General features: G+C 47.8%; 8 protein-coding genes across 8 annotated transcripts; 6 read left to right on the top strand and 2 right to left on the bottom strand.

Moving 5' to 3' along the window:
• Window positions 1-502: 502 nt before the first annotated feature.
• Window positions 503-1,863, bottom strand: F4807DRAFT_375455 (NAD(P)-binding protein). Its single transcript, XM_047995730.1, has one exon. The coding sequence runs from the start codon at window positions 1,747-1,749 to the stop codon at window positions 682-684; it is 1,068 nt and encodes a 355-aa protein (XP_047848621.1). The 5' UTR covers window positions 1,750-1,863; the 3' UTR covers window positions 503-681.
• A 4,228-nt stretch (window positions 1,864-6,091) lies between these two features.
• Window positions 6,092-7,672, top strand: F4807DRAFT_448945 (uncharacterized protein; the record flags this gene model as incomplete). Its single annotated transcript, XM_047999970.1, has 6 exons — window positions 6,092-6,343; window positions 6,399-6,435; window positions 6,493-6,537; window positions 6,677-6,705; window positions 6,765-7,132; window positions 7,187-7,672. Coding segments are annotated over exons 1-6 (1,121 nt in total), but the record flags the coding sequence as incomplete, so codon positions are not given.
• A 1,325-nt stretch (window positions 7,673-8,997) lies between these two features.
• Window positions 8,998-10,187, top strand: F4807DRAFT_375409 (uncharacterized protein). Its single transcript, XM_047995728.1, has 2 exons — window positions 8,998-9,540; window positions 9,601-10,187. Exons 1-2 carry the CDS (start codon window positions 9,267-9,269, stop codon window positions 10,002-10,004), a joined length of 678 nt encoding a protein of 225 aa, XP_047848619.1. The 5' UTR covers window positions 8,998-9,266; the 3' UTR covers window positions 10,005-10,187.
• Window positions 10,188-11,756, top strand: F4807DRAFT_375404 (SAICAR synthase-like protein). The gene has a single exon (XM_047995726.1). It carries the CDS (start codon window positions 10,370-10,372, stop codon window positions 11,507-11,509), a length of 1,140 nt encoding a protein of 379 aa, XP_047848618.1. The 5' UTR covers window positions 10,188-10,369; the 3' UTR covers window positions 11,510-11,756.
• Window positions 11,616-12,003, top strand: F4807DRAFT_375411 (uncharacterized protein). Its single transcript, XM_047995729.1, has one exon. The coding sequence runs from the start codon at window positions 11,722-11,724 to the stop codon at window positions 11,941-11,943; it is 222 nt and encodes a 73-aa protein (XP_047848617.1). The 5' UTR covers window positions 11,616-11,721; the 3' UTR covers window positions 11,944-12,003.
• On the top strand, window positions 11,757-14,935 carry F4807DRAFT_375405 (ATPases of the AAA+ class). Its single transcript, XM_047995727.1, has 2 exons — window positions 11,757-11,998; window positions 12,257-14,935. The coding sequence occupies exon 2, from the start codon at window positions 12,262-12,264 to the stop codon at window positions 14,920-14,922; it is 2,661 nt and encodes an 886-aa protein (XP_047848616.1). The 5' UTR covers window positions 11,757-11,998; window positions 12,257-12,261; the 3' UTR covers window positions 14,923-14,935.
• A 618-nt stretch (window positions 14,936-15,553) lies between these two features.
• F4807DRAFT_466012 (uncharacterized protein) lies at window positions 15,554-16,063 on the top strand (the record flags this gene model as incomplete). The annotated part of the gene is made up of 1 exon (XM_048002343.1): window positions 15,554-16,063. The coding sequence occupies one exon, from the start codon at window positions 15,554-15,556 to the stop codon at window positions 16,061-16,063; it is 510 nt and encodes a 169-aa protein (XP_047848615.1).
• Window positions 16,064-17,220: 1,157 nt separating this feature from the next.
• Window positions 17,221-21,826, bottom strand: F4807DRAFT_454912 (uncharacterized protein; the record flags this gene model as incomplete). Its single annotated transcript, XM_048000646.1, has 2 exons — window positions 17,221-19,217; window positions 19,267-21,826. The coding sequence occupies 2 exons, from the start codon at window positions 21,824-21,826 to the stop codon at window positions 17,221-17,223; spliced, it is 4,557 nt and encodes a 1,518-aa protein (XP_047848614.1).
• Window positions 21,827-23,417: the final 1,591 nt, after the last annotated feature.

Raw genomic sequence — 23,417 nt, 5'->3', positions numbered from 1 at the left:
CTCGCTCGTGGTCGAGGTGACCACGTATACTGTAAGTTTAATGTTTGACTTCATGTCTCGTGATGATGGTTTATTAATTAGCAAATGCAGGAATTCGGAATGTGGGCGGGGGCTGATGGAAAAGCCTTTAAAGGCCTCTTTCCCTGCCTCGCCTTTGTCCAATAATCTTTATAAAGACTATTTTCAATTTGCCTCTCCCACGCAAAGCTATGTATAGAAACGTTACAAGTCTTTGTTTTAGGCAGTGTAGTATTGCTAGATTGACAATGCAACCCGCTTATGTATACCATATTATATTCTATAAATAGGGTGAGGAATTCCATTGGTAGGTACCTAGGCAACGTCGTATCCGTTTGGGGTTGTACATAGACCACGGGGATACACCAACGGAACCAATATGTCTGAACTCCTAAATTGTCGGTGCCGATGTCTTCGCGTAGTAACCTAAGTGGACATTTAATGATATCCTCATCAAAACATACCAACAGCCAGCTATGATAGTATTCATATACCCAGGTAGTTAGAAAATTTGAAATATCACTGACAAAGATCGCAAGGTAGCACGGTCCGCTTATATACCCCAGTACGATCACATATTACGTTTATTAATAGTGCTAACCGCTTAGCAAGTCCAGCCACTGGCTTGTAACCGCCCAGGTAAGTGAAAGAAAACTTCGTTTTCTAGATAATCAGTTTGGTCAGCAGTTTCCCCTGGTTGCCACCCTTGAACAACCGCATCCATATCTCAGGCTGCTCCTCGATCTTCGCTTCCACAACCGTCTCGCCCTCGCCCAGCTTTATCTTGCCGTCGGCCGCGGCCCCGATAAGCTCCTTCAGGATGGCGGGCGCCTTGTCCATGTAATCCAGCATGATGAAGCCGCGGATGGTGATCCGGCCGGAGATCAACTCGAACCAATTCGCCAGCGCCATCGGCTCGCCCGAGTTATACGCGGAGACCGCACCGCACACGGCGATCGTCCCGTGCCTCTTCACTCGCGTAAGCATAGCGTCCAGCACGTGGCCCCCTACGTTGTCGAAGTACACGTCGACCTCGTCCGGCGTCGCGGCCTTCAGGTCCTCCACGAATGTCGGGCTCTTGTAGTTGACGCACGCGTGCGCGCCTAGCTGGTCGCGCACCCAGGCGCACTTTTCGTCCGACCCGGCGATGCCGACCACGCGCTTCGCACCTAGCAGTTTCACCGCGATCTGTACAGCCATGGATCCCGTGGCGCCTGCAGCCGCAGAGATCACGATGGTGTCCCCGGCCTTAGCACCTCCTGCATAGACCAAGCCGGTATACGCAGCTAGCCCCGACGCACCGAAAGCACCGAGGTAATGCGTTAGCGGGAGGTTGTTCGGTAGCGGCGTCAGGGGCTGGGAGGTTTCCGCCTCCAGCACGACCAACTCGCTCCATTGGCCCAAGTGGAAGTCCAGAACCAGATCTCCGGCTTTGAACTTCGGGGACTTCGACTCGATAATCTCTGCGATGATGCCGGATCGCATGGGGGAGCCCAAGGGAACGGTGGGCACGTAGAAGCGCTCGGGCGCGACGGTGCTCTGGATGAAGTTTCGCAGGCCCGTGTCGTTGGAGAAGTATTTCACCTTGGCCAGGAGCTGGCCCTCCTTTAGTGCTGGTAGCGTGACGGTCTCCAGTTTAAATGTCGCATCAGGTCCCGAGAGCACCGGAGCGGCGACGGGCTTCGAAGCGAGGATCCACTGCTTGGTGGTACGGGGCGTCGATGAGGTCATTGCTGTTGATTCAAGGGAGTTACTGGGGGATATATCTTGAATTTCCTTACTCCTACATACTCGATACTTAGGCAGGTATATAACTTGAGTCGCACAAGCTATAGAGAAACTGGTATCAGGTATACCGACGATAGTATACCCCCACTCACACCGCAAGTATGGGTGCCCACTTTAGGCGGTTACCCGGTTAGAGTTGGACTATCGCTTGGAATATTGGTTAAGAGGGGATCTAAATTTCTAGATCGAGGCATAGGTCCGGCGCACCACGTGCAGCAATATTCGTGCTAGTTCGGATCCGACATTGACCGCCTCCCGTACTCCCACGTTTCTGGTAGTATGTTCGTCTTTGAATCTTGAAACGATGGTGCGAAATAATTAGCGATTACCAATCCATTTTTCCGAAAAGCGGCGAATGGTTGGGCATGACTGCTTCAGCTAGTCGCCTCACCTTCCCGAAAATTGCTGAAGTGATGCCTTTTTGGTCGTAGCGGATGTAACCACTGTGATCTGCATTACCTATTCAGGATCGATTTTGCAACTTTACGGAGGCATATAAGATATCAGATAAAATCCTTTAAGCGATATTTTATTTGCTGTCTACAGAATACGTAGGGACCTAGTTGCTTTTCAGGAGGTACTACTAAAATTATATTAAGATTATATGATAATGGTCGATTTAATTCATTAATAGTTCATCTATACGACCACGTAAAAGCGTCGTCATACCGGAGCCAACACTCTTTCCTGGCTCAGGCGCATACAACGAGATCTACAGCGTCTCCTTAGCTGTCGGTTGTCTACACCTACCCGAATCAGGTATGATATGCTTACGTACAATCCATTGCCCATTAATATCAAAGGGTATTTGATATTAAAACCATCGTCACTCATTCATACACATACGAGCCGACTCATCGTGAGAGACGAACATATGTATTATATAATATATGGCACACAGTTGGTGGATGTTGGGTCTCTACCTAACATAAGTAGTGAAAGGTATGATCTATCATGAAAAGGGAAGTGTTGCTCCTAAGGAATAGCGAGCTAGATATATTCACTTAACTACAGCCGAGCTAATCGAGGGCTATTCCCTTCTAGGATGGATGCTCTAATCTCCCTGTGACATTTATGATAAGTATAGATAAGTATCAGTAAAAGAGATACCAGAAGACCGTTCGGTTCCGGGTTCGGCCGTTAATAGGCCGGTGCTTTGGGGTTCACGTATCGACGGCAAGTCCAGGATAGCGTAGAAGAACTTAGGATATATCCCTTCGACTGGAGCAAGACGACATTGATCTGCAAACCGGTACAATACTTCGTTGGCCAACCTGTTATGATTGACCAAACTGGCTAAACACAGTCAAGTCAGGTCTATTAGCAAATCCTCGTACACAACTACGAATTATAATTAGCAGAGTCAATGTCTTATGCCAGTCAAAAAGGTGTGAGCCCCAATACTAGGAAGGCGGCCTTAGGTCTCGTGGAATAGTCAGGCTGCTACCACGTCTACTAGGTCCGCATCGTTACATACCTATATTCTGCCCAGAAGTGATAACGGGAGGTGTAAGGCGATGTTGGGCCATGTCCCATGCGTTGTCTCCTCGGCGAAACCGATGCAATTTCATCATTTGCTCCATCCAGGAAAAAGCCTACGACTAGGTACTAATCACTTGTTATCGTAGATAATATTGGATCCTAGACTATCCATGTTCGTAACAATGTTGATAAGAAACTAACCCAATGGCAATTCCATAATACCGTTAATTTAATCTCAGGGAGATGGTTAGGCTCGAAAAATCGATATGATATCTGTCAGAAGCTTCCTCCATGAGAGCTGGTAGTCAGAGGTATCGGGAGTCGGCCTGTACGAGGCCGCCCTGTTGGCAGCTAGCCCTCAGCTATAGACAAAGGAAGGTTCATGTATGTATACCGCGTTCCCTGGAAGGGGTTAGTTAGAGCCCTTCGCGCAACAACGTCGTTCTTCCCTAGCTTCTTGGTTCCGCCTCTTGACAATATTAAAGTAAACAGTCTGAGGTGCTTTTCTTTACGTCTTCGCGCCGCTATCTTACGCCAGTCCAAGGCGAAAACGAACGCCACCTATCAACCAGTAGAAGCTCAATGTTAGTCGAGGGTGAAGACTACTATTACGGTTCAACTGCCTTTATGAAGTATCTACTTAGGCACATGACTGAGTGCTAATGGTCGAGATACTAGGTACATGCGAAAATCTGGTGGTTCAATGGCGAAGTCCATAAACCGCGTCATAGAATCATAAGCGTGCGACGATAATACGCAAAGGGGGGCATTTAAACAATCCAATGAGTAACGCCGATCACGTTATATCCTACTAATTTGACTTCGAAGCTACGGGGTGGCCAATCTCATTAGCATCCGCCTACACCTCTTAGTCAAGATCCAAGCTTTTTCTTCACAAGCATAGAAAGCAACAATCATGCACCGATCCGACGATGTGCTCCCCATGTTACTCTCCCTGCCTGGATATAGCTAGGCGCTGCATCGGGTATTGGAACTCATTTAGGTGTAGCTGTCAGTGACCACCGCAAAGTAGGTAATGAACGGAATGGCTTCGAATGCCCTCAGATGGAAAGTAGGGAGTGAAAGAATTTGTTTTATTAAGTGGAGAATGCGTGAATGATTGCTCCTGGGATCATATTCAGAGAGACGTCATCTCGATGATGAGCCCAAGCATCATGACATCCTTAGTGCAAGAGAAAATTCGGCTCTGGCAAATAAATGGAATAATACTGCATATATTATCGATGTAACTGTGGCCCTTTCATTCGTTCTGGAAGGGGCCGTCAGATGTTTGTTCAACTCCAGAATTTATCAACAGCGATCTCGACACAAATTCTGGAACAGGGGCGACACTCTGTCCACCAAAATAAACCATCTGGCAATCTTTTATTACGAGCCGTCCATAGATTGAATACAAATTACGATGAAAATTTCTAGGATCGAGATAGAGCTAGTGTATAAGCGTATGTCTAATTATATATAGATATCTGAGTTGAAGCAAGAGAGAGTATCACGGAGTCGCTAGCCGTGTGGTTAGGGGAAACTCGGGAGCTAGAATCCGAGTGACGGGAGCGGGACGGGATTAGTGCTCATTAAACGGCGTAACCCTTCCTAATATCGGGTAGAGACGAATGCTTTATTCACTAGCCTATTGCATACTAATGGCTGTCCCACCCAGATAATAGCATGTATCCAGGCTGTCGCGGATCCACAGCTTTTCTTCTAGGCTGACTGGCTGAGTATGCACTAGTCGCAGTTTGGGCACTAATCCAGGAACTGGGGATCTCTCATTAGTTCGGCTCTAAGCACCGGCAAATTTGTCCGTGGCAGCAATAAGCTAGTGGCGACGATCACCACGGGCTACCTGCGGCCCCAAGCCTCTACTACGTAGTAAAGTGAATTGAGGCTTCTTTGAACCATGCTAGCACAACAAGAGATAGACCCATTCGCTAGTTGCGAGAAAATAGCGCGGCGTCGTTCGATGTCACCTTTTGCCACGAGATATTAACTTGTATGAGCTTAGAATGTTTCTTCTCCTTGTACGTGGAGCAGTCGTCACTATTTCGCGACCCGCTCTATCTAGCATAGCTTCATGAAGGTCTCCGTAGAATAGTGGACATAAACCTGGCTTGTTGTTCTCCTTTTCAGAGTCTGGACGCTAGACATTGTAGAATTCGCAAGCGGCCTCGCATCCATCGAGCATTTGCCCAAGAGTTTATACTATGCCTAGACAAGTGTAATCTATTATAGGCGGATCTTGAGGCTCCTAGTTCCCCGGAAACTCGCGTGCGTGACATCCAGGCGCTAGCGTTCCGTGGAATCGTATGGTGGTGTTAACTCCCTTACCCATATATATTGTACAGGCTAACTTAAGTACGCTCGCTTACGGTGAACTAATAGCGAGTTCGAGAAATATACTACGTCTCTAGGCTCGATGGCAGGACGCTTGCAAAGCCAAGATCTAGTGAATACAGCTTCGAAGCACCTACGGATCAAGCCCTCCCAAGTAGCATACAAGCAGAGGCTTGAATGGTGACTGTGCGCTGTGTCGTGCGCATATTAGGCTTACCTAAGATTTACCAGGGAAAGTCCCTTAGAAAGGGGAATGAACATGCTATATTGATGATAACTATGTAATTCCAGCACGATGGGAGCATAGATTTAATGTTACCCCCGGGACTTGAAAACTATCCCGGTTGCCAATCCATGTTGTTGTCAGGCCTTGTACTAGGGTTTTCGCAAGTTTTATTGGTAAGGTAGCATTCCTTTTGATGGAGCCTTCAACTTTCTGCATGGCCTCGAATGACTTTTATAAAGATTGCTAGCCACTATTCGATGTAAAAAAGAATCGACCACTTTTTGGGTTGTCGAGTTTCCAACAGTCAACATGGCGGTTCCGGAGGTCTTTATGCCCATCAAGGGCTTCGTGAGAGCTGAGCTCATCATTAATGTCATCTTCGTCATTTTGGTATTAGGCACAATTACGCTAAGAGTAGTCGCACGAGTTAACGGGCCGGGCCTGGGATGGGACGACGGACTGATTTTGTTTGCGACGGTTTGTTCTCTCGGACCCACTATCTTCACGAAGCCATATCCTAACAAATTGGTAGCCATTGGGAGTTGGGATGTTGATCTGTCAGGGCCTCTGTAAGTTACTTGACTGCCAGAAATTCAACAACAGAAGCTAATCAGCTATATCTATAGTCGCTCCAGTAGGAAACGGCTACGACCTAATCCAATACCCAGAGCGTAAGTCTAGAATAATGTTATATTCTTGTCCACGAGACCTGAGATTAGTATCATGATTTACGTAAATTCTGGTTTGAATAACACCAGTCTTGCGTCTTTTGAAAACATCCAGAGTAAATGCTAATTCTTGAACGATTAGTCGCGGTCAATATTCCATTCATTCTCCAGGTATGTGCTACCCATCCGACAACTCCCCTTTTCCGGTACGCTTACTTACATGATACAAGTTGACATTTTGTATGCAAATCATATACGTCACACTACTCGCATCAGTCAAAGCGAGCATGCTGTGTTTTTTCTTGCGTGTCTTCGTCACTCCCTCCATGCAGCGTGCGGCATGGATTTGCTTAGGATTTGTGCTGGCGTGGATGATTTCTTACCTCGCTGCCTGCATTTTCCTCTGCACTCCCATCTCCGGTCAGTGGACGGGCATTGGTAAATGTGGCGACTACATACCGATGATCCAGTCCTTGATCGCGACAAACGCAGTCGGCGATATAGTCATTATGGCTCTACCAATGAAGACTATCTGGTCCTTACAGACGCGAACGACTGATAAGATCGGCATCATGTCATGTTTTGCGCTGGGCATTGCGTAAGGTGAACCATGCTCTCATTTCGCGGCGTTGCCTACTGACAATATCACCAGATGTGTCATTTGCGCCGTTTTCAGATTAATCTACATCTCCACAGTTGATCTTACCACGAACATCACAGGCACAATGCCTACGACAGTTTTCCTCTTCATTCTGGAGCCGAACCTCGCCATTCTCTGCGTTAGCATCCCCATGCTTCGACCTTTATACACCAGATACAGAGAGCGAACACGCGGCGCCTCGAAATTGCAAGAATATTCAGATGTGCAAACCATCGGAGCATCAGCATCAGGGGGTCGAAACAAGGGCTCGGGTCAGAGAAGCAAGGGTGGGGCTACTGCAAATGACACCTTGAATCTCACGACTTGGGAGATGGACGATTACAACCCGAAGGGCAACGAGATGAAGTACGAGTCTGCGGTGACGACGACCGGCGACGAATCCGGATCTGAGAAGAATCTAACAGCTCCGTCTGAGGTTCCCAGGCACACCATTTCGGTGGAAAAGCAATGGACGGTCACTCATAGTTAAAATTGGACATCACTGTTTTGAGCTCAAAACCTGTCTCCTCAAAGTCATTCTTTTCGACATGCTTACCTATACTTAACTCGTCTTTTACCCTACGAGTTCTACTTCTACACAGCAGAGAATCGTTAGAATCTGCCTGTTAGGTATGGTTGAAGATAAGCATTGTGTAGTTCATAACATCTTCATAACCTCGGCTATTCGCCCTAAGTCGTCCCATCCGTCCGAACTTGGCGTATTCCTTGTTGCTAGCAATTGTGTTCAAGTTATGTAATATGTAAGCAAAGAACCACCAAAGTTGATATTACGGAAGAGGCCGAAACTCCTTTTCTGAGAATATTTCATTTAAGCTTGAGCGGCAATTCTTAATGATGAACCATTGGAAATGCAGAGAACGACCAGACTGGATCTCATGGAATCAATCAAGTGCGTGAAACCAGTGGGTCAAAAAGGGGCTAAAGACTACCCTTGATTGACCTAAAACGGGATGAGATTAACTTTTCTAGGAAAGGGGCGATCATGTCTACCTACAGACCTTGCAATTTTCGGTAAATTGATTGGTTGAAGACCTTAGGTACATCCAACCACAGGGCTTTACTTCGAAAAAGGGGTTAAAAACATCCAAATATTAACCTTTACGGAAGCTGTAAATATTCCAATTTGCGGGAGTGGTACCTATGACTAATTGCCTAATTATGAGTGAATGCCAAAGAGATGAAATGAATAAATGAATGCAAGTGAATTGCATGTGGCCAATACAAGGAGGGAGGATAGGTGATGATTCAATAAGTGACCATTAAGCGCCTTTTCGACATTCGTACACTGGCTTTCAAGTTTATAGCAAGAAAATATCAACTGTGAGCTAGGGCACCACTGGGCATATTACTTAATCAGTGGCACCTTATAGAGCAGCTCTCCCATGTAGCCTTCGTATGTGAGGTTAAATCGTTGGGAGTCCACGCACTGTTGGCACAGATCTCGGCACCTTCATATCCAAGATCTAAATTGCGATGTCGTTGCATGGGAGATAGGCCCAGGCAGCTTCTGCGCCGCCCGCTTACAGTATCCATTAGTTTATTTTAACTCCAACTAGAAACTTGATTCCATCTGCGGCGAGGACCTACCTGAATACCATTTTACTAGTGACCGCTTGCTATATGGTCAAGTAACATTGTGCAAGCGGTGCTTATAATTGCATTACACCTTAAACTGATGCTGGAGACATATAGGAGATAAAGGGTACAGTTACCTGCCGAGCTATCGTGTGCCAGAACAAATAAATCTATCTAGGAGAACAAGAGTATGTAATTAGAAAGAGAAGTTGCCGTGACTTTAATGGTGAATGATTTTTCGGCTTTACGAGATGGTGACAAGATGGCCGAGAGCGCGGGGCTGGTAAGCATCAGCATCCCGCTGATCTAGCGTCTCATTGCATGATTCGCTATGCAGAGCTTCGCTATCCATGCAGGGGTTCCCTCTCGGCTCAAAACATATTCCAAGCTCCGAGCAATTCCCAACTTGAGCATATTTGACTTCGTTGGCGATCCATAATCCTATACGCTCTATTTCGAATTCTATAATCTATTATAGGCGCTTTAGTGGTACACCATGGGTTTGATTCGCAAGACTCTCGGTACGGCGCTGGCAGTTGCAGCTGGAGGTGCCGGTTACTTGACTGCGACGACCAATCTTACGACTCCATTATCGGCAGACGACGAGCTATGGTCCAGCAGGAGCTTCAAAAGGTTCAATCGTCATCGTAATCCGTCAATACAAGACGTATGTTGGAAAAGCATACCTTTATCAGATGTCCGACCGGAGCTCCGAGAAAATGAAGAGGCGCTGACAATGGAATTCTGTCGCGGCGCGTGGGCTGGGTATGGTAGGTTCCGACACCAAATAAACGAAACGTAAAGGCAGCTAGGCTAATAGCCTTCCTCAGCATACGCACCTCAGCGGGCAATTATGTCCATCACCAACAAAGGACCCAAGACGGAAAATCAACTATTTGACGAGCAGCAGTTGGCGTCTTCCAAGTATGAGCTAGGAACGCGGTTCTCGGACCATTTCGAGGTGGTAGAGAGGACGCGCAACTCGGTGACGTTAAGAGGCGGCGGGTCGCCACTCGAGCCCGGGCCCCGCGAAGTAGATGGGCTGTTTGTTATAAGCGCGAAGCTGAACAGGCAAGCCGGCACGGTTGACGTTGGATTAAAGACAGTCTTCTTCAATAGCGCGGAGCCCACAGGGAAGAAGCCGGCTCCTTTCTTCGTCGAGTTGCTCCACCGATACTACGCTAGGGCGATGGTCGACGACGGCGCGCGACGATTGACGCGGAAAACCCCGTGATCGCCATTTGTATTTGTGGCGTATTTCGAACCACGACCTCGACTTAGGAAAAAATGATGAGGATAGATTATCTAGGTCTGTTAACTGGGTAGGAGTTGGGGAGTTTTAATATTCCATAATATGGAATAAAAAAACAATTGAGTTTCTTCATAAGTTATCCCATGAGTTATTTCATAAAGTCGATGACATGTTTATTAATGGTGACGTCATTCTCCGTTTGTGTCACTCGGAGCATTTCTTCCAGGTACACGCCTCTTATGCAGGTACGCAGGACTTTTACCTTCTACCTGTAACTTCTTGCAATTATTCCGTTCTTCTTCAACTTCCTCTCATTCACATTCGGTGGGAGAGGGGTCAATTTCAGCATGTCTCGGCGCGACATATTGGTTGCGCGCTCCATAGTCTATGCTATCCTAACCAGCAAGGAAGACGGCGAGCCCGCTCGCAAAGCCTCATGCCTAAAACGAATCCTTCGTTTCTTTTATATCTACTGGTTGACCTTTCGACCGGTACGGCCGGATCTATTCAAGGCGCTGCGTGGTGTTTGGCAGATCAAGGAAGATGATTACAGGGAAAGCTTCGACATCAACAAACAGAAGCTCAAGAATAAGAAGGACAAGAGAGCCCTTGTCCCTCTGGGCGATATGGGTTACAGCGGTTCCACATTCTTCCATACCAGCGATAACCGCTTTCTAGTGAAGTCTATCCCCAGGCATTTCGAGCACGACTTCTTCAAGAACGATATGTTATTGCCCTATGCCGATCATGTTCGTGCCAACCGTTCCAGCCTATTGGTGCGCATCACCGACTTCCTTGAGAGTACCCACCAGAGCATCGGCGTCATGTTAGGCCTCGCGCCGAGCCATCACATCATCATGGAGAACATCCAATATGGCAAACCCCAAGAAGCTCAAGGAAATTCGAACCCGAAATGGGAAGCCTGGGATCTCAAGCCCACCTCATATTTCTTCCCCGAGAGAGACATTGCTGGAGGGCTCTTGGCTACCGAGGCGACCAAGTCGAAGCTTGCCGACGAATTCCACGACAAGATTCGGCTCTCAGAGGCGCAAGCCACTCAATTCAAGCGCCAGCTTGAAAATGACACTATGCTCCTTGCTAATTCCAATGCCGTCGACTATTCGCTCTTTCTTGTCCGGATCTCCGCCATGCACTCGCCGGAGGCGGGATTCCCATCGCCATCGCCACCGCAGACAGGACAGGCCGGCGACGAACATAATCCTCCCGCTCAGCCCCCCTTTACCCCTCCCAATCCACCAAGCTGGCGCACGGGAGTGGAGTCAAGTAATGGCAAAGAGGTCTATAGAGCGGCTATACTGGATTTCTTCTGGGCAAAGCACACAGTCCACGCGAAGGCAATGACCGGATTGGTCAGGGGCTACAATCTTATCGATAATCGAGGACCTATGAGTATCACTGCCGACAGCAAGGAGTATCGGGATCGGTTTCTAAGTATGTGTACGGAGCTTGTCGAAGTACAGGAGTAGGGAATAGGGCAGGTGTATTTTACCTAGCAGGTCGTGTAGGGCGTTTATGGGAAGAGGGTTATTCCTGGAGGTTATGGTGTCCTACTATTTCTACTATCTTGTGGCTGTACAAGGTTATGAACTCTCAAGATACCCCTAGATACTTTCACCAATCCATAAGTCACATAGGAATTGGCTTCCTAGTGGTGGGCAGATTTCATTAATTTTCTATTATGGGACGGTATTCTAGGCGAGTGCTTGGAGTACCAGTAGTGTTTTGTCCATATATCCTCCTACAGGTGCAAGGGCTAACTTCATCTTTATTCGACATCTGTCAAATATGCGACGTCCATGTAAACGACGAAACAAAAACGGGTCTTCCTTGTCTTCCGACAGCGCTCCCGCTGGTTTGTACAACACCAACGCTACTCTTGCTGTGTTTAGTGCAGCGGTAATTTCCTCATCCACCTTGTATAAACACCGACCACTCCCATCCAAATCCACCTACAGGTACGTGCCCAGCAATTCATATACACTGACTGATAAGCAATGAAAAAAATATCCTCGCCAAAAGAACCCCTTCCAGACATCATAGACTGTCAGCAGAATTTATTCACGCCAGAACACCCCATATACCACCTGCAGATCGACCTCTGTAGTAGAGAAGAATCCCACATTTTTTAGAAGAGCTAAGAACCGCTATATCATATTCTTCGTCTCCTACATTCATATATCTAGAGACGTTCTGGGAATTGACGAGTTTTGCAGTGATCATGTCTTCCGACAATGAGATACCCGGCCCTACCAAGGCCCTCTCGGACAAATCTCATCTAGAGACGGAATCCTCGGTTTCAGACGACGATGAATGCAATTCCGAGATCATGTTAGCAACCTTATCCGACGAGGCGGATGCGGAAGACATCACTCTGCTACCATCGCCATTCCCCGTTCCACATTCCAAGGCCGAGGAAACCTGGGAACGAATCAAGAGAACTTATGACGTGGGGAGTCGGGGCCTGGACTCTATTATGCAAATGCTAGGCCTTGAAGAGGCGAAGCTTCGCCTCGTGGAAATTGCTTTCAGGATTACACTCGCGAACGCTACGAAGGGGGTGATTCCTTTACCCGATGAGCTTACCATCATGTTTCAAGGAAACCCGGGAATAGGCAAGAAGACAATTGCCAATCACTATGTCCAATTCCTTCTCGACTTCAAAGTATGCCGCGCGCCTCGAGGGCCCCCCATACCACGTTTTGGACAAGGCCCTCGGTCTAACAGGACCAGCTCCCCCAGTTCCAGTGACACGTACGACTACTATCATGGGATAGAGAAAGGTCAGGGGAGTGTTTTGGTCTTCGTTTGCAGGTCTAACCAAGACTTGCAAGACATAACTAAAGACAAGAAAAGACGCGACAGCATCCCGCGTCAGACGATCCACCTTCAGGACTTTACCGAATATGAGCTGTACCACCTATTTGTGAAAGAACTGTCTAAGAAGTTCAATGGCACTGTTACGTTTGAAGGTTTTGCTATTAACGGTGTACCAACTAAAGTCCTCGTCAATCGGATGGCTAAGAATCGAGGAACCCATGGGTTTGGAAATGCTTGTTTAATCGAGAACGTCATTCTCGGGATCATTAAGCGCCAATACATTCGACTACTAGAGGAAAGCGAGACTTGCGGGAATGTCGAAACTCGTGTCCTCACTCAAGAAGACTTACTCGGTCGTCCTCCGTCGCAAACCTTAGAACATCATGAAGCTTGGAAGAAGCTCGAGGCTATGGTAGGCCTGAAATCCGTGAAGACCGCGGTCAAGTCGTTGATACTTCAACTACAATGGAACTACAATCGGGAGCTCGCAGAACTACCCCCAGTCAAAACTTCTCTCAACCGAATATTTCTAGGCAACCCAGGCACGGGAAAGACGACCGTTGCTAGACTCTACGCAAAGATATTTGCAGATGCAGGCTTCTTATCCAGCTCCGAGATCGTCGTAAAGACACCAGCTGATTTCATCGGCTCTTATCTAGGCGAGTCAGAAACCCGCACGAAGAAGATTCTACAAGAAGCGAGGGGCAAAGTTCTTGTCATTGACGAAGCATACATGCTGGGAAATAGCGGCCATCGTGAGGAGGTAGATACCTACAGAGCAGGCGTGATTGATACCCTTGTCGGCGAGGTTCAGGGTGCTGACAACGAGGACCGCTGTGTTCTCTTGCTAGGATACCGCGAGCAGATGCAGGAGATGTTTCGCAACACCAATCCAGGCCTAGCTCGCAGATTTCCGGTGTCGTCGGCATTCGAGTTCGAGGACTATACCAAGGAGGAGCTTCGCGAGATACTCGAGTTGAAACTCGCCGAAGAGGGCTTGAAGGCTACTGATGACGCAAAGCAGGTTGCCATGGACGTGCTAGAGCGCGCGCGAAACTCCGCGGTGTTCGCAAACGCGGGGGAGATCGAAATTCTTTTGACCCAAGCGAAGGAACGCCAGCACGCGCGGCTTGCCGATCTTGGATGCCCTAGTGAAGAATCGTTACAGACACTCGAGCCCAGTGATATGGATGAGAATTTCGACCGAATCGATCGCGCAGGGGTCAATATTAAGAATTTATTCGGTGGTATGGTTGGTAGTCAGTCTCTCGTAGAGAAACTCGAAAGCTACCAGAAGATTGTGAGGAACGCTAAGGCAATTGATCTCGGCGATCCTAAAGATTTTATCCCCTTCAACTTCATCTTCCGCGGTCCCCCGGGAACCGGTAAAAGTACAACCGCCAGAAAGATGGGCAAGGTATTTTACGATCTCGGTTTCCTCGCGACGACTGAGATAATCGAGTGTTCCGTATCGGATCTGATTGGACAGTACGTAGGTCAAACTGGGCCTCAGACGCGAAAGGTCTTCGAGGAAGCACTTGGCAAGGTCCTATTCATCGACGAAGCCTATCGACTCGTATCCGGCTATAAGAGCTCCTACGCCTCAGAGGCAGTAGGCGAGATAGTCGACATCCTGACGCAAGAAAAGTTCCACAACAAACTCGTCGTCATCTTAGCAGGCTATGAATGGGACATGAATAAGTTACTAGCAACCAACCCCGGTCTCAACAGCCGTTTTCCAGAGACTATCGACTTCAAGAACCTGACTCCCCGCGAGTGTCATGGACTGCTTTTCGATTCCATCAAGCCACGGTTGGTATTCGAACTACTGCAGATGGCGCAATGGGAGAAGATCGATCAGTTATTTGCGGAACTGGCTTCGCTACCTTTCTGGGGAAACGCACGTGACGTACAGACGCTGGCGAAGAACGTCATGTCTACGGTGTTGATAGAGGGTACCATAAAGGAAGACATAGTTTCGCGGGAGATAGAGAAGATGCTCGTGGAACGTCGAAAGAGAGCTCGGCAACAGAAACAAAGTAAACTTGGGGCGTCCTACTGAATGGAGACCGGCTTAAGGAGATCTATCATTCATAACTGGCCTCTTGCATTACGTACACTATCCTACCTCTCGAGTAGGCTTCTATAGAGGTATATGAAGGATAGAGGACATAGTGTGTGCTAGATTGCTGAATTAAATGAAGTGTTCCTGAGCCTTAAAATGCATCTATGACTAAACAGGACTGTAGTATATCTTTGATGACGATGTGAATGCCCCCCTAAGCACTTACCGATTCACATCGAGCCATGTGTAAGGAATATTATACCTATGGATATTTGCATATATCTACCTACGTAGATTCCAAAGGAGTTCTCACAACCCTTTGTTTCCTCGGACCATCCCCATTTTGGACGAAGTACAATAAAAAGAGAATCGCCTCTAACAAAGATGTCGTGTTTCTTCACATTGGGATTGTCTTCCAACAAGTCCCCACTGTTGTTTAACAGCTATCAGTATATAATATCTCCAAGTCTCTCTCCTTTGGAAATCTCAGCCTCAAACCTGCACCAATCGTGAGATCCGTCTGCTTGCCCACAAAACTAACACAGATAGTTCTTGAGTACTCATAAATAACTGTCTTGAATTTTGATAAGCTCTACCCAAAAGCTCACCGAAAAGAAAATCTGCAGCCATGGAAATCATTAACAGGTTCTTCCATTACTTGAATTTCCTCGAGTACCTCCAAGGACGCATTGCGGACGAGTACCCCGCCCTCGGGCCCTTCGTCTTACCCTTGTTCGTGCTGGCCGCGGCTCTCGTCTGTAGCCTCCTGAAGGGCATCTTCAACCACTTCCTCATTGTTAAACCCAACCCGTATGCCCCGTATCCAGACCTGTCCGAGCACCTCCCCGGCCCGACCCCCGGCGCTATCGGAGAGGGAGCCAGCACCGACCCCGGCAGCAGAAACTCCAACGTTCCCAGCGTCCCGAGCCTGCCCCCCGCCACGGCCCACGTCGCGCAAACCCCCACCACCACGCGCTCGGCCGCCATGCCCAGTAGCCGCAGTACGTACACCTACCAAGCGGAAGACGTGCAGTACGTACCCTACAACCAGCCCAACGGGCGCGCGGCGCACGCCCGGCAGCAAGCGCAAAATGGAACCTCGCTCAAGCCTCTCACCTGGTGGCAGAACCTGTGGTAGTCCCTCTTCGTGACTTCAGGCACCTGGTTCCAGCATCCGTAAGTGCGCGACTTTCTTAACAGCGAGGGTAAGTAGGGCCAGGCGGTTATGAGTGGTTTGACAAATAGGTAGGCAGTTGAACGTCTCTAGCTGAACTAGCCTGACTACCTACCTAGGTAGTTTTACATGGTTCAGTTGAGACCCGTCTCCTTCCCCCCCATCTCCCACCGAAATGCTGAGCATGTTGAAAGTAGAACCAGCTTGCATTCATAAAACTCCCTTTTCTGATTACTTTCCCTACCCTAGGTACTTAACTCGAGGTGTAACAGGTTTTGAAACTTTTTTAAATTATTCACATTTGTTTAGACGGTTTGGGACAAGTAACAGACGCTGCTGTTTGATAGGTATGATGAGCTTTTACAACGTTGGGTACCTAGGTAGTTTACAGTAAGGACGTAGAAGGGGGAACATTCATCTCAGCTCTAGTATAATCACAAATGTAAGCTCTTATAAACACTTTGCCATATATACCGACCTGGTCTACTCCAGGTACGTAGTATATACTAGAAAGCAACATGTTATTTGTTAATGTCACACAGTCTGTGGGTGCCGGATCTCTAGTATAATGAGCGGGATGATCTATGAAGTAAAGGGGAGCGTTGCTCCTATAGAATCTAGTGCTAGATATACCCAAGCTCAGTTGATGTAATCAAGGGCTAATCCCTATATAGATGGATTGCCTAATTGCCGTGTGACAGTTGATACGCTGGATTGATTAATCTGATTATTTCTTGTTAATGAACTAGAGCATCGTCTTCACAATGTCGAATCCGCATTTAATCGTTCAATCAATCAATATTCACAAGGAGCAAGTGCCCCGAAATAGCTAAGCTACCTAGCTGCGAAACTCATAAGCGCGATATCTACACCGGTATGAATAGACAGAGCCGAGGGTACGCCGGGCTATGGGTATCGAGCTTATACCCCGGATATTCGCATATACTGTAGGTTAAAAACAAAATAAAACAAAGTAAACCCACCCGTCCGTGCCACTAATGACATGCGACCTCGACTCGTCGGTGTCGAAGTCCGTCTATCTAAATACTAAAGGAATTAATAATGACGAAAAGTGAGGCTGTGGCCTGCCCCTCGTATTCTTGATACGGATAATAAAGTTTTCATTCCTCGTCGACCTGGATCGTCACATCCGCCTCCGCATCGTGCTCGCCCTCATCTTCATCTAGGTCTTCACCTCGCGCCGCGCGCCTGGCGTTTTCACGCTCGGCGTAGATCTCAGCCCTCTTGGTCTTAGCAATCTGCAGGCAGTCGACATATGTACTAAACTTGACGTTCTCGCGCAGTAGGTAACTAGACTTCCGCTCCCAGTTCGCCATAGCCTTTGTCGAGTTATGACCGCGAGGGGTGAATGCTAGGAGCATCGGTGACCGGAGCTGGTTGTGCTTCTTCAAGTCTTCCTCTATAGACTTGACGTAGGCTTCAAGCGTCTCCAGTTGCTCGGCCTCGGACGCGTTGCTGGGCCGCAGCGACTGCGCTGGCGGCGTCCATTCTGCAATATGAATTCGATCGCCCGGTAGTTTGGTTCGTGAGCTGCCGCCGACCTCGAAAGACGAGCGAATGCTGCTTTGCAGACTACCTTGACGGCTATGCATACTCGAGCGGCCTGCTGCGGCACTGCCTGGGCGTGGAGGTGGAGGAGGGTCGTTGATGGCTGTGACCAGAGCATTATTAATGATAGCGTCGCTCCAGCCATATTCTATATTGCTAACCCCGCCAACGAGCGGGTGCGTGCTCAATCGAGCACTCCAGTAATTGACGGCAAGCACGAACTCATTGCTTATATCAGGGGTTCCCACTTGGAAGAGGTGCACGGCACCGGTGGGCAGACTGAGAGCCCAAACATGCGGACGACTTCGAGAATAACCAGGCGCAGGGAGGGCGGAAGCGAGGGTCTGTCGTAGCGAGAAAGTCCCGACGCTAGTAGCATTTTCCTGCCAATTTCCGCCACCAACGACGGCACCTGGGGGAGGCTTACGTCCACCGCGGGACTTCTGGCGCATCGATTTGCTCGAGAATGAGAAGAGGCTCATGGTTCCCTTCTGAACAACAGCAAATACCTCGGTCCAGTTACGATCTTTGGCCTTCTTATCTATGCCATCAAGATGATGCTTATGGATGACGATGCCTTCCTTGACCCAAGGCGGACCTGCGAGCTCCAGGGTTTCATCTTCGAGTAGTTGGTTAGCCTGAAAGTCGTCGCTCATGATGGACTGCCCACTGGTACCAGGAGGCACGTCTTCACGGATTATTGCTTGGCTCAACGCATTGGCGAAACCGATAGACTGCTGGTAGTCGCCGTGAGGGTATGAGCCGAAAGAGTCCACCGACATCGAAGTTTGGGTCCTACCCAACGAGTAACGACTCCACGTGGCAGACGAGGTAGTGGGACTCCATACCGAATTACCATCGTCGAAGCTAGTACGACTCGAGGACATCCCATTGCCAGGAAATCTTGGTCTCGATCGACTCTTCGAATTCCATCTACTTCCAGGAGGAGGACGAACTGGTTCGTTGATTCTGCCACGGGCGGGAATTTGGCCTTCAGAGGGTGCCTTCGATAAGACACTAGGACTGCGCTTAAGCACCCCCATGACTGAGAGCGTACTTTGTGTCTGACTCGGCGGCTGACTTGGCTCAGCACCAAAGAGAGGAAGCTTCTCATCACGGATTGAGGAGTAGATTTCCTTCAATACTTGTTCCATCTGCTGCATCCAGGCCTTCATAGTGCCTTCAAAAGGTGTTTTCACAAGCGGACCACAGGTGTCCACCGGACCATCCGAGTAATTACCCATCGATGAGTCTGATCGCGGTAGTGGTAACGGTATCGGTTTGAATGACGTCCTCCAGCTGAGTTTCATCTCCGGCTCTGGTTCATAAGACATAACCGTTTCTGACTCAGAAGGACTGAGTAGGCTGTTTTTCCCAGGCAAGACACTGGCACGATCGAAAGCTTCAGGAGCAGAATCAACCAGCGCATGCTTGATAGTTGTCATGGTGTTCTTGACGAATTGGCTTTTTGTCATCTTCTGGTCGATGTCTGCAAGATGGAGATCTGTATTCAGGAGCATGATCGAGTAGCACATTGTATGAATGACATCTACCACTTGTTAGCGATGATATATCATCCTATAATTCAGGTTACTTACCCATGGTCTTGAAGCCGTGGTTCGGGTTACAATCACACCACCGTGTAGAGAATGCGACCAAGATCCGGTCAACTTGCTGCGTCTCTGCGCGCAGGATGAGACGACTGCATATCTGTCGCAAGGCAGTGAGAACGCTCTGGTCCGTGAAATCGTAAAGCTCCATGTACGCCCTCAATGTTCGTTGCCTTACAAGCCCTTCCTCGCCCATCCACGAAGCTGCCTTCTCTTTTTGAATGAAATCTTCATTTCCATCGAAGATCTTTTGAGCCTTTTGGCGATCATCTTCAGTTGGCTCGCCCACGGAGACTTCAGGCTCATCTAGAGGAGAACCGACGACCTTGGGGCTACCTTCTGCGCTATCCACCTTCACGCTAGGCAAGCCATTGTCGGACTTGTTGAGAGAACTAGGAAAGGTCGACATCCTTCTAGGTCCGTCACGGCCTTCGACGGGTTTAGGACGTCCCCCTTCAAACGTAGAGTGATGTTGGAGTACTAGTTTCGGTGATGGTTCACGCTTGGACAACTCCTCATTATCAATCCCAGTTACCGGACGCTCCTGGATACTCTCGAACCTGTCCCTGGAATCGTTGACCATCGGGGAAGATTTGTTACTTCGCGGTGGCTTTTGCTTTTGCTTTCCAGTGGCCCGCGGGTTTTCTCCTTCGTCGCTGCTATCGTGGAAGAATGTCGTGTCACGAGTCTCAATAAACTTCTTGGTAGGCAACTCGGGTAAGTCCCTGCTCGAACTGTCCATCTGAGATCGTCTTCGAGCAGATTCCTGATTCCTTAAGGCCGACGTGGATTTCACGGTTCGGATCGTAGCATTCGGACTCGGCTCATAATCTGGGGAAAAGCCTCGAACCTTGCGAGAACTGTCCTCGTCCTGAGACTCATAACCGCGTGCACGCGCATTCTCCTGCGTTGGCGATAAGAGGCCGCCGCTGGGAATATTTGTCGTAATGCCTTGCAGGTATGGACTCATGATTTCACGCAAGCTGCTGACGGGACTAGACTCTCGTTGAGGCGCTGATTGCTCCTTGAGTTGGGTCACTTCTCTTGGAAGAGGGATCGGAGGAGGCGGCATTGGTGGCTCAGTCACAGACTTCTTTCTCCTCCTGAAGAATGAGGACTTTTTCTGAACCACGTGAGGTTGTGATGCTGAACGTTGGGATTCTCTAAATTGGGAATCCCTGGACGGAGGAGTGGACTGGGCCTTAGTCTGCGACGCCACATTTTGCAATCTGTTTCCACTTTGCTCAGCAGCATCTGCGGAAGTCGATGCAACCGGCGTTGGTTTAGCATCTGATGTTGGAGTAGTATTCCTGTAGCCGAATATTCTACTGAAGAAACCCGGTTTTGTCTGTGGCGGTTGGCCCTGAGTTCCATGCAAGACCTCTTTCGATTTCTCGTACCCGATATGCGGCGCGGGAGCAGAATCCATTTCGGTTGAGGGCATCGGCGGAGGCGGCTCACGCGACGACGGAGCGTACTTAGACTGGGTCGTCCGCGCGGTACCGCTTCTCGACCTAGCAGAATTCTTGCGATCAGGAGTCTTCGATTCGGGTTCTGGAGGAGGAATCGGCGGTGGGGCGGCAGGACTAGAAGGCATATTCGGACGGCGAGGTCCAACAGGAATAGTTGGTGTTGGAGCTGCTTCGTAATCATCAACGAGAAACGTGTTAGAAAATTCAGTCTTCCAAGCATTAGGAGAACTGAGAGAGGGCCTTTGTCCATAGTCAAAACTTGACGACCTACCACCAATACCATGGGCCCATCGTTGCGTGGTAAGAACTTGCGCGTAGCCGGCATCGATACTATTAGTACTGCTGCTCTTGCTAGTCTTGCCTCCTCTCGAATGTAGCACTCGCCCTCCGGATGTACCAGGGTGACTCCGCTCTCGTAAGCTGTTGATCCGGCCTAGGCTTGATTGGAACCCCGAGCTGCTATTACTGCGTCGTCCCCTGGAATATTGGTCTGACGCCCGGCTCGCTCCGTCATCAGTACCGTCGAAGTCAGAACTGTAAGAATATCCGTGACCGTGGCTAAGACTGTTGCTCCACATGCGTCCCGGGCGAGTAGTGCTCGTCATAGACTTCGAATAGTCGTCTCGTCTTGGTAGGCCGAGGGGATCGTCGTCGAACAGGTTGGTTGTAGGCGTATGGATTTGACCCAGAGAGAATTGATCGAGAGATGACAGCATATTGGTAACGAGAGAGTCTCGGGTGAATTGGCGGGAGGGAAAGGATAGATCGTGGGAGTCTCTCGCATTTCTCCCCCTGGGCAGATTAGGTAGGTCAGGCTCGTTCCCTCTGATTTCGTCAGAACCATTATCCAGGAAAGACTCCTCGGAATCGCGCGAGGCTGTTGTCGATGTTGAAGGAGGCACTCGGTATGATGCTCGACCGGATACAGGCGGTTTTGTTTTCGTCCTCGTCGGGGGTGTGGAGGGCATTGCAGGTAGAGAATCGCGACCCCTGTTTGCGGCATTGGATGTGTTGATGTTTAAATCGGGTCGCCAACGCTGGGCCTGTGACCGTCGACTATTCTCGGAGGAATGCATCACTCGGTCTAGATTTTGGTCGGGTTGATCAAGTCGGTCAGATTCGAGCGACGTTGAACAGGGCAAGGTTGGGCAACGGCAGAAACGGGGGCTGCCATACGCAGCACAAGTTAATCATCAGTATCCGTTCTGACCCTATCCTCTCCCTTGTCCTCATTCGACAATGGACGCTGTCACGTAATTGGCTCCCGTCAATACTCTTGACAATTGCGCAAGGTCCCGAAAGAACCAACGCCTGATTCGTCCGCGCTCGTGGAGTATCGGTTGTTGGTTCTTGTTCGTGTCGCAATTGACGATCCTCGTGAATCTCGATTAAAACAGTCGATTGGTGTCGGCGAACCAAAATTCGCGACGATGAATTAGGACAAATCGGAGAAATACATCTGTAATTACTAGTAGGAATTTCAAAGTATTAACGTATTAAAAAAGGGTCGTTAAAGGCGTGAGAATGTGTTTGGAGCACCGCTCGCGGGAAGATTTTTGACGATAAAATGAGCGCTAGAACAAGGGAAGGAGGAAAAATAATGACAAAAAGGGACTAAAAGAGGGATTGGCCTGATTAAGACGTCAAGGGTCCAATGTATTGGAACTGGTGGACGAAACTTGGGGAAAGTCAATCAGAAACCCAATTGTCCGAAGCGTGCAATGTACGCGAACTCAAAAGTCAAAACTGAGACCTTGTGAAGATAGAAAATAGGGGACTGAGACTCGTCGCTCCCTTCAGCGATCCCTAAGCAAAAAGAGAAACCGATATTAACATACTTCCACATGATCTTGCTGGAGTTTTGGGTTAGAGCTGGTTAGGTTAGGTATCTCTGTACCTAAACAAAGGTACGCTATTGGGCCAACTACCACCCGAAATGTGCTAGCGGCTGCCGTGGTGGGGTCTTCAGGTACCAGCAATCCCTAAGCCGTTTCACCTAATTGGACCAACATCGTGGTGTTCGGCGCAGGAACCAGCGGGAACATATTATTATATAGTGTGGTATATGTGGATTGATGATGCTTTTTTTAGGTTTTAAGAGTGTTTAGGATTTAATGAAGTGTTGTTTAATGTTAATAATATATTAAGGTATATGTATTAAGGTATAACGTTATGTGATAATATTATTTATAAAAAGCTTATACTTTTATAAGTTTAATATAATTATTATGATTAATTTTTTTTTATATTAAAATTTATAATTATTTTATTTTTATTATTATTTAAATTTTTTTCTTTAATTTATTTAATATATTTATTATTTAATTTTTTATATTTAATAAAATAACGTTATTATATTAAATTATAATTAATAATTTTTCATTAATAAGTTTTAAATATTATTTATTTAAAATATAATAAATTATAATTAAAAATATTTATAAAAAGTACGGGTTTTAAATAATTAATAAAAATTATATCGTATATTTTTTAATAATTAAAAAAATTAAATTTATAAATAAAACGATTAATATATTCGATAACTTGGAAAAGTTTAATATATTATTATTCGAGTTTTTTTTTTAAAATTATTATTATTAATATATTATAATTTTTATATAATTATAATATTATTTTTTATTTAATTTTAAAAAATATAAATTTATA

The sequence above is a fragment of the Annulohypoxylon truncatum genome (genome assembly GCF_022578515.1).
Source record: "Annulohypoxylon truncatum strain CBS 140777 unplaced genomic scaffold F4807scaffold_73, whole genome shotgun sequence".
Taxonomy (NCBI): Eukaryota; Fungi; Ascomycota; class Sordariomycetes; order Xylariales; family Hypoxylaceae; genus Annulohypoxylon; species Annulohypoxylon truncatum.
This window is presented reverse-complemented; position numbering and strand designations above follow the sequence as displayed.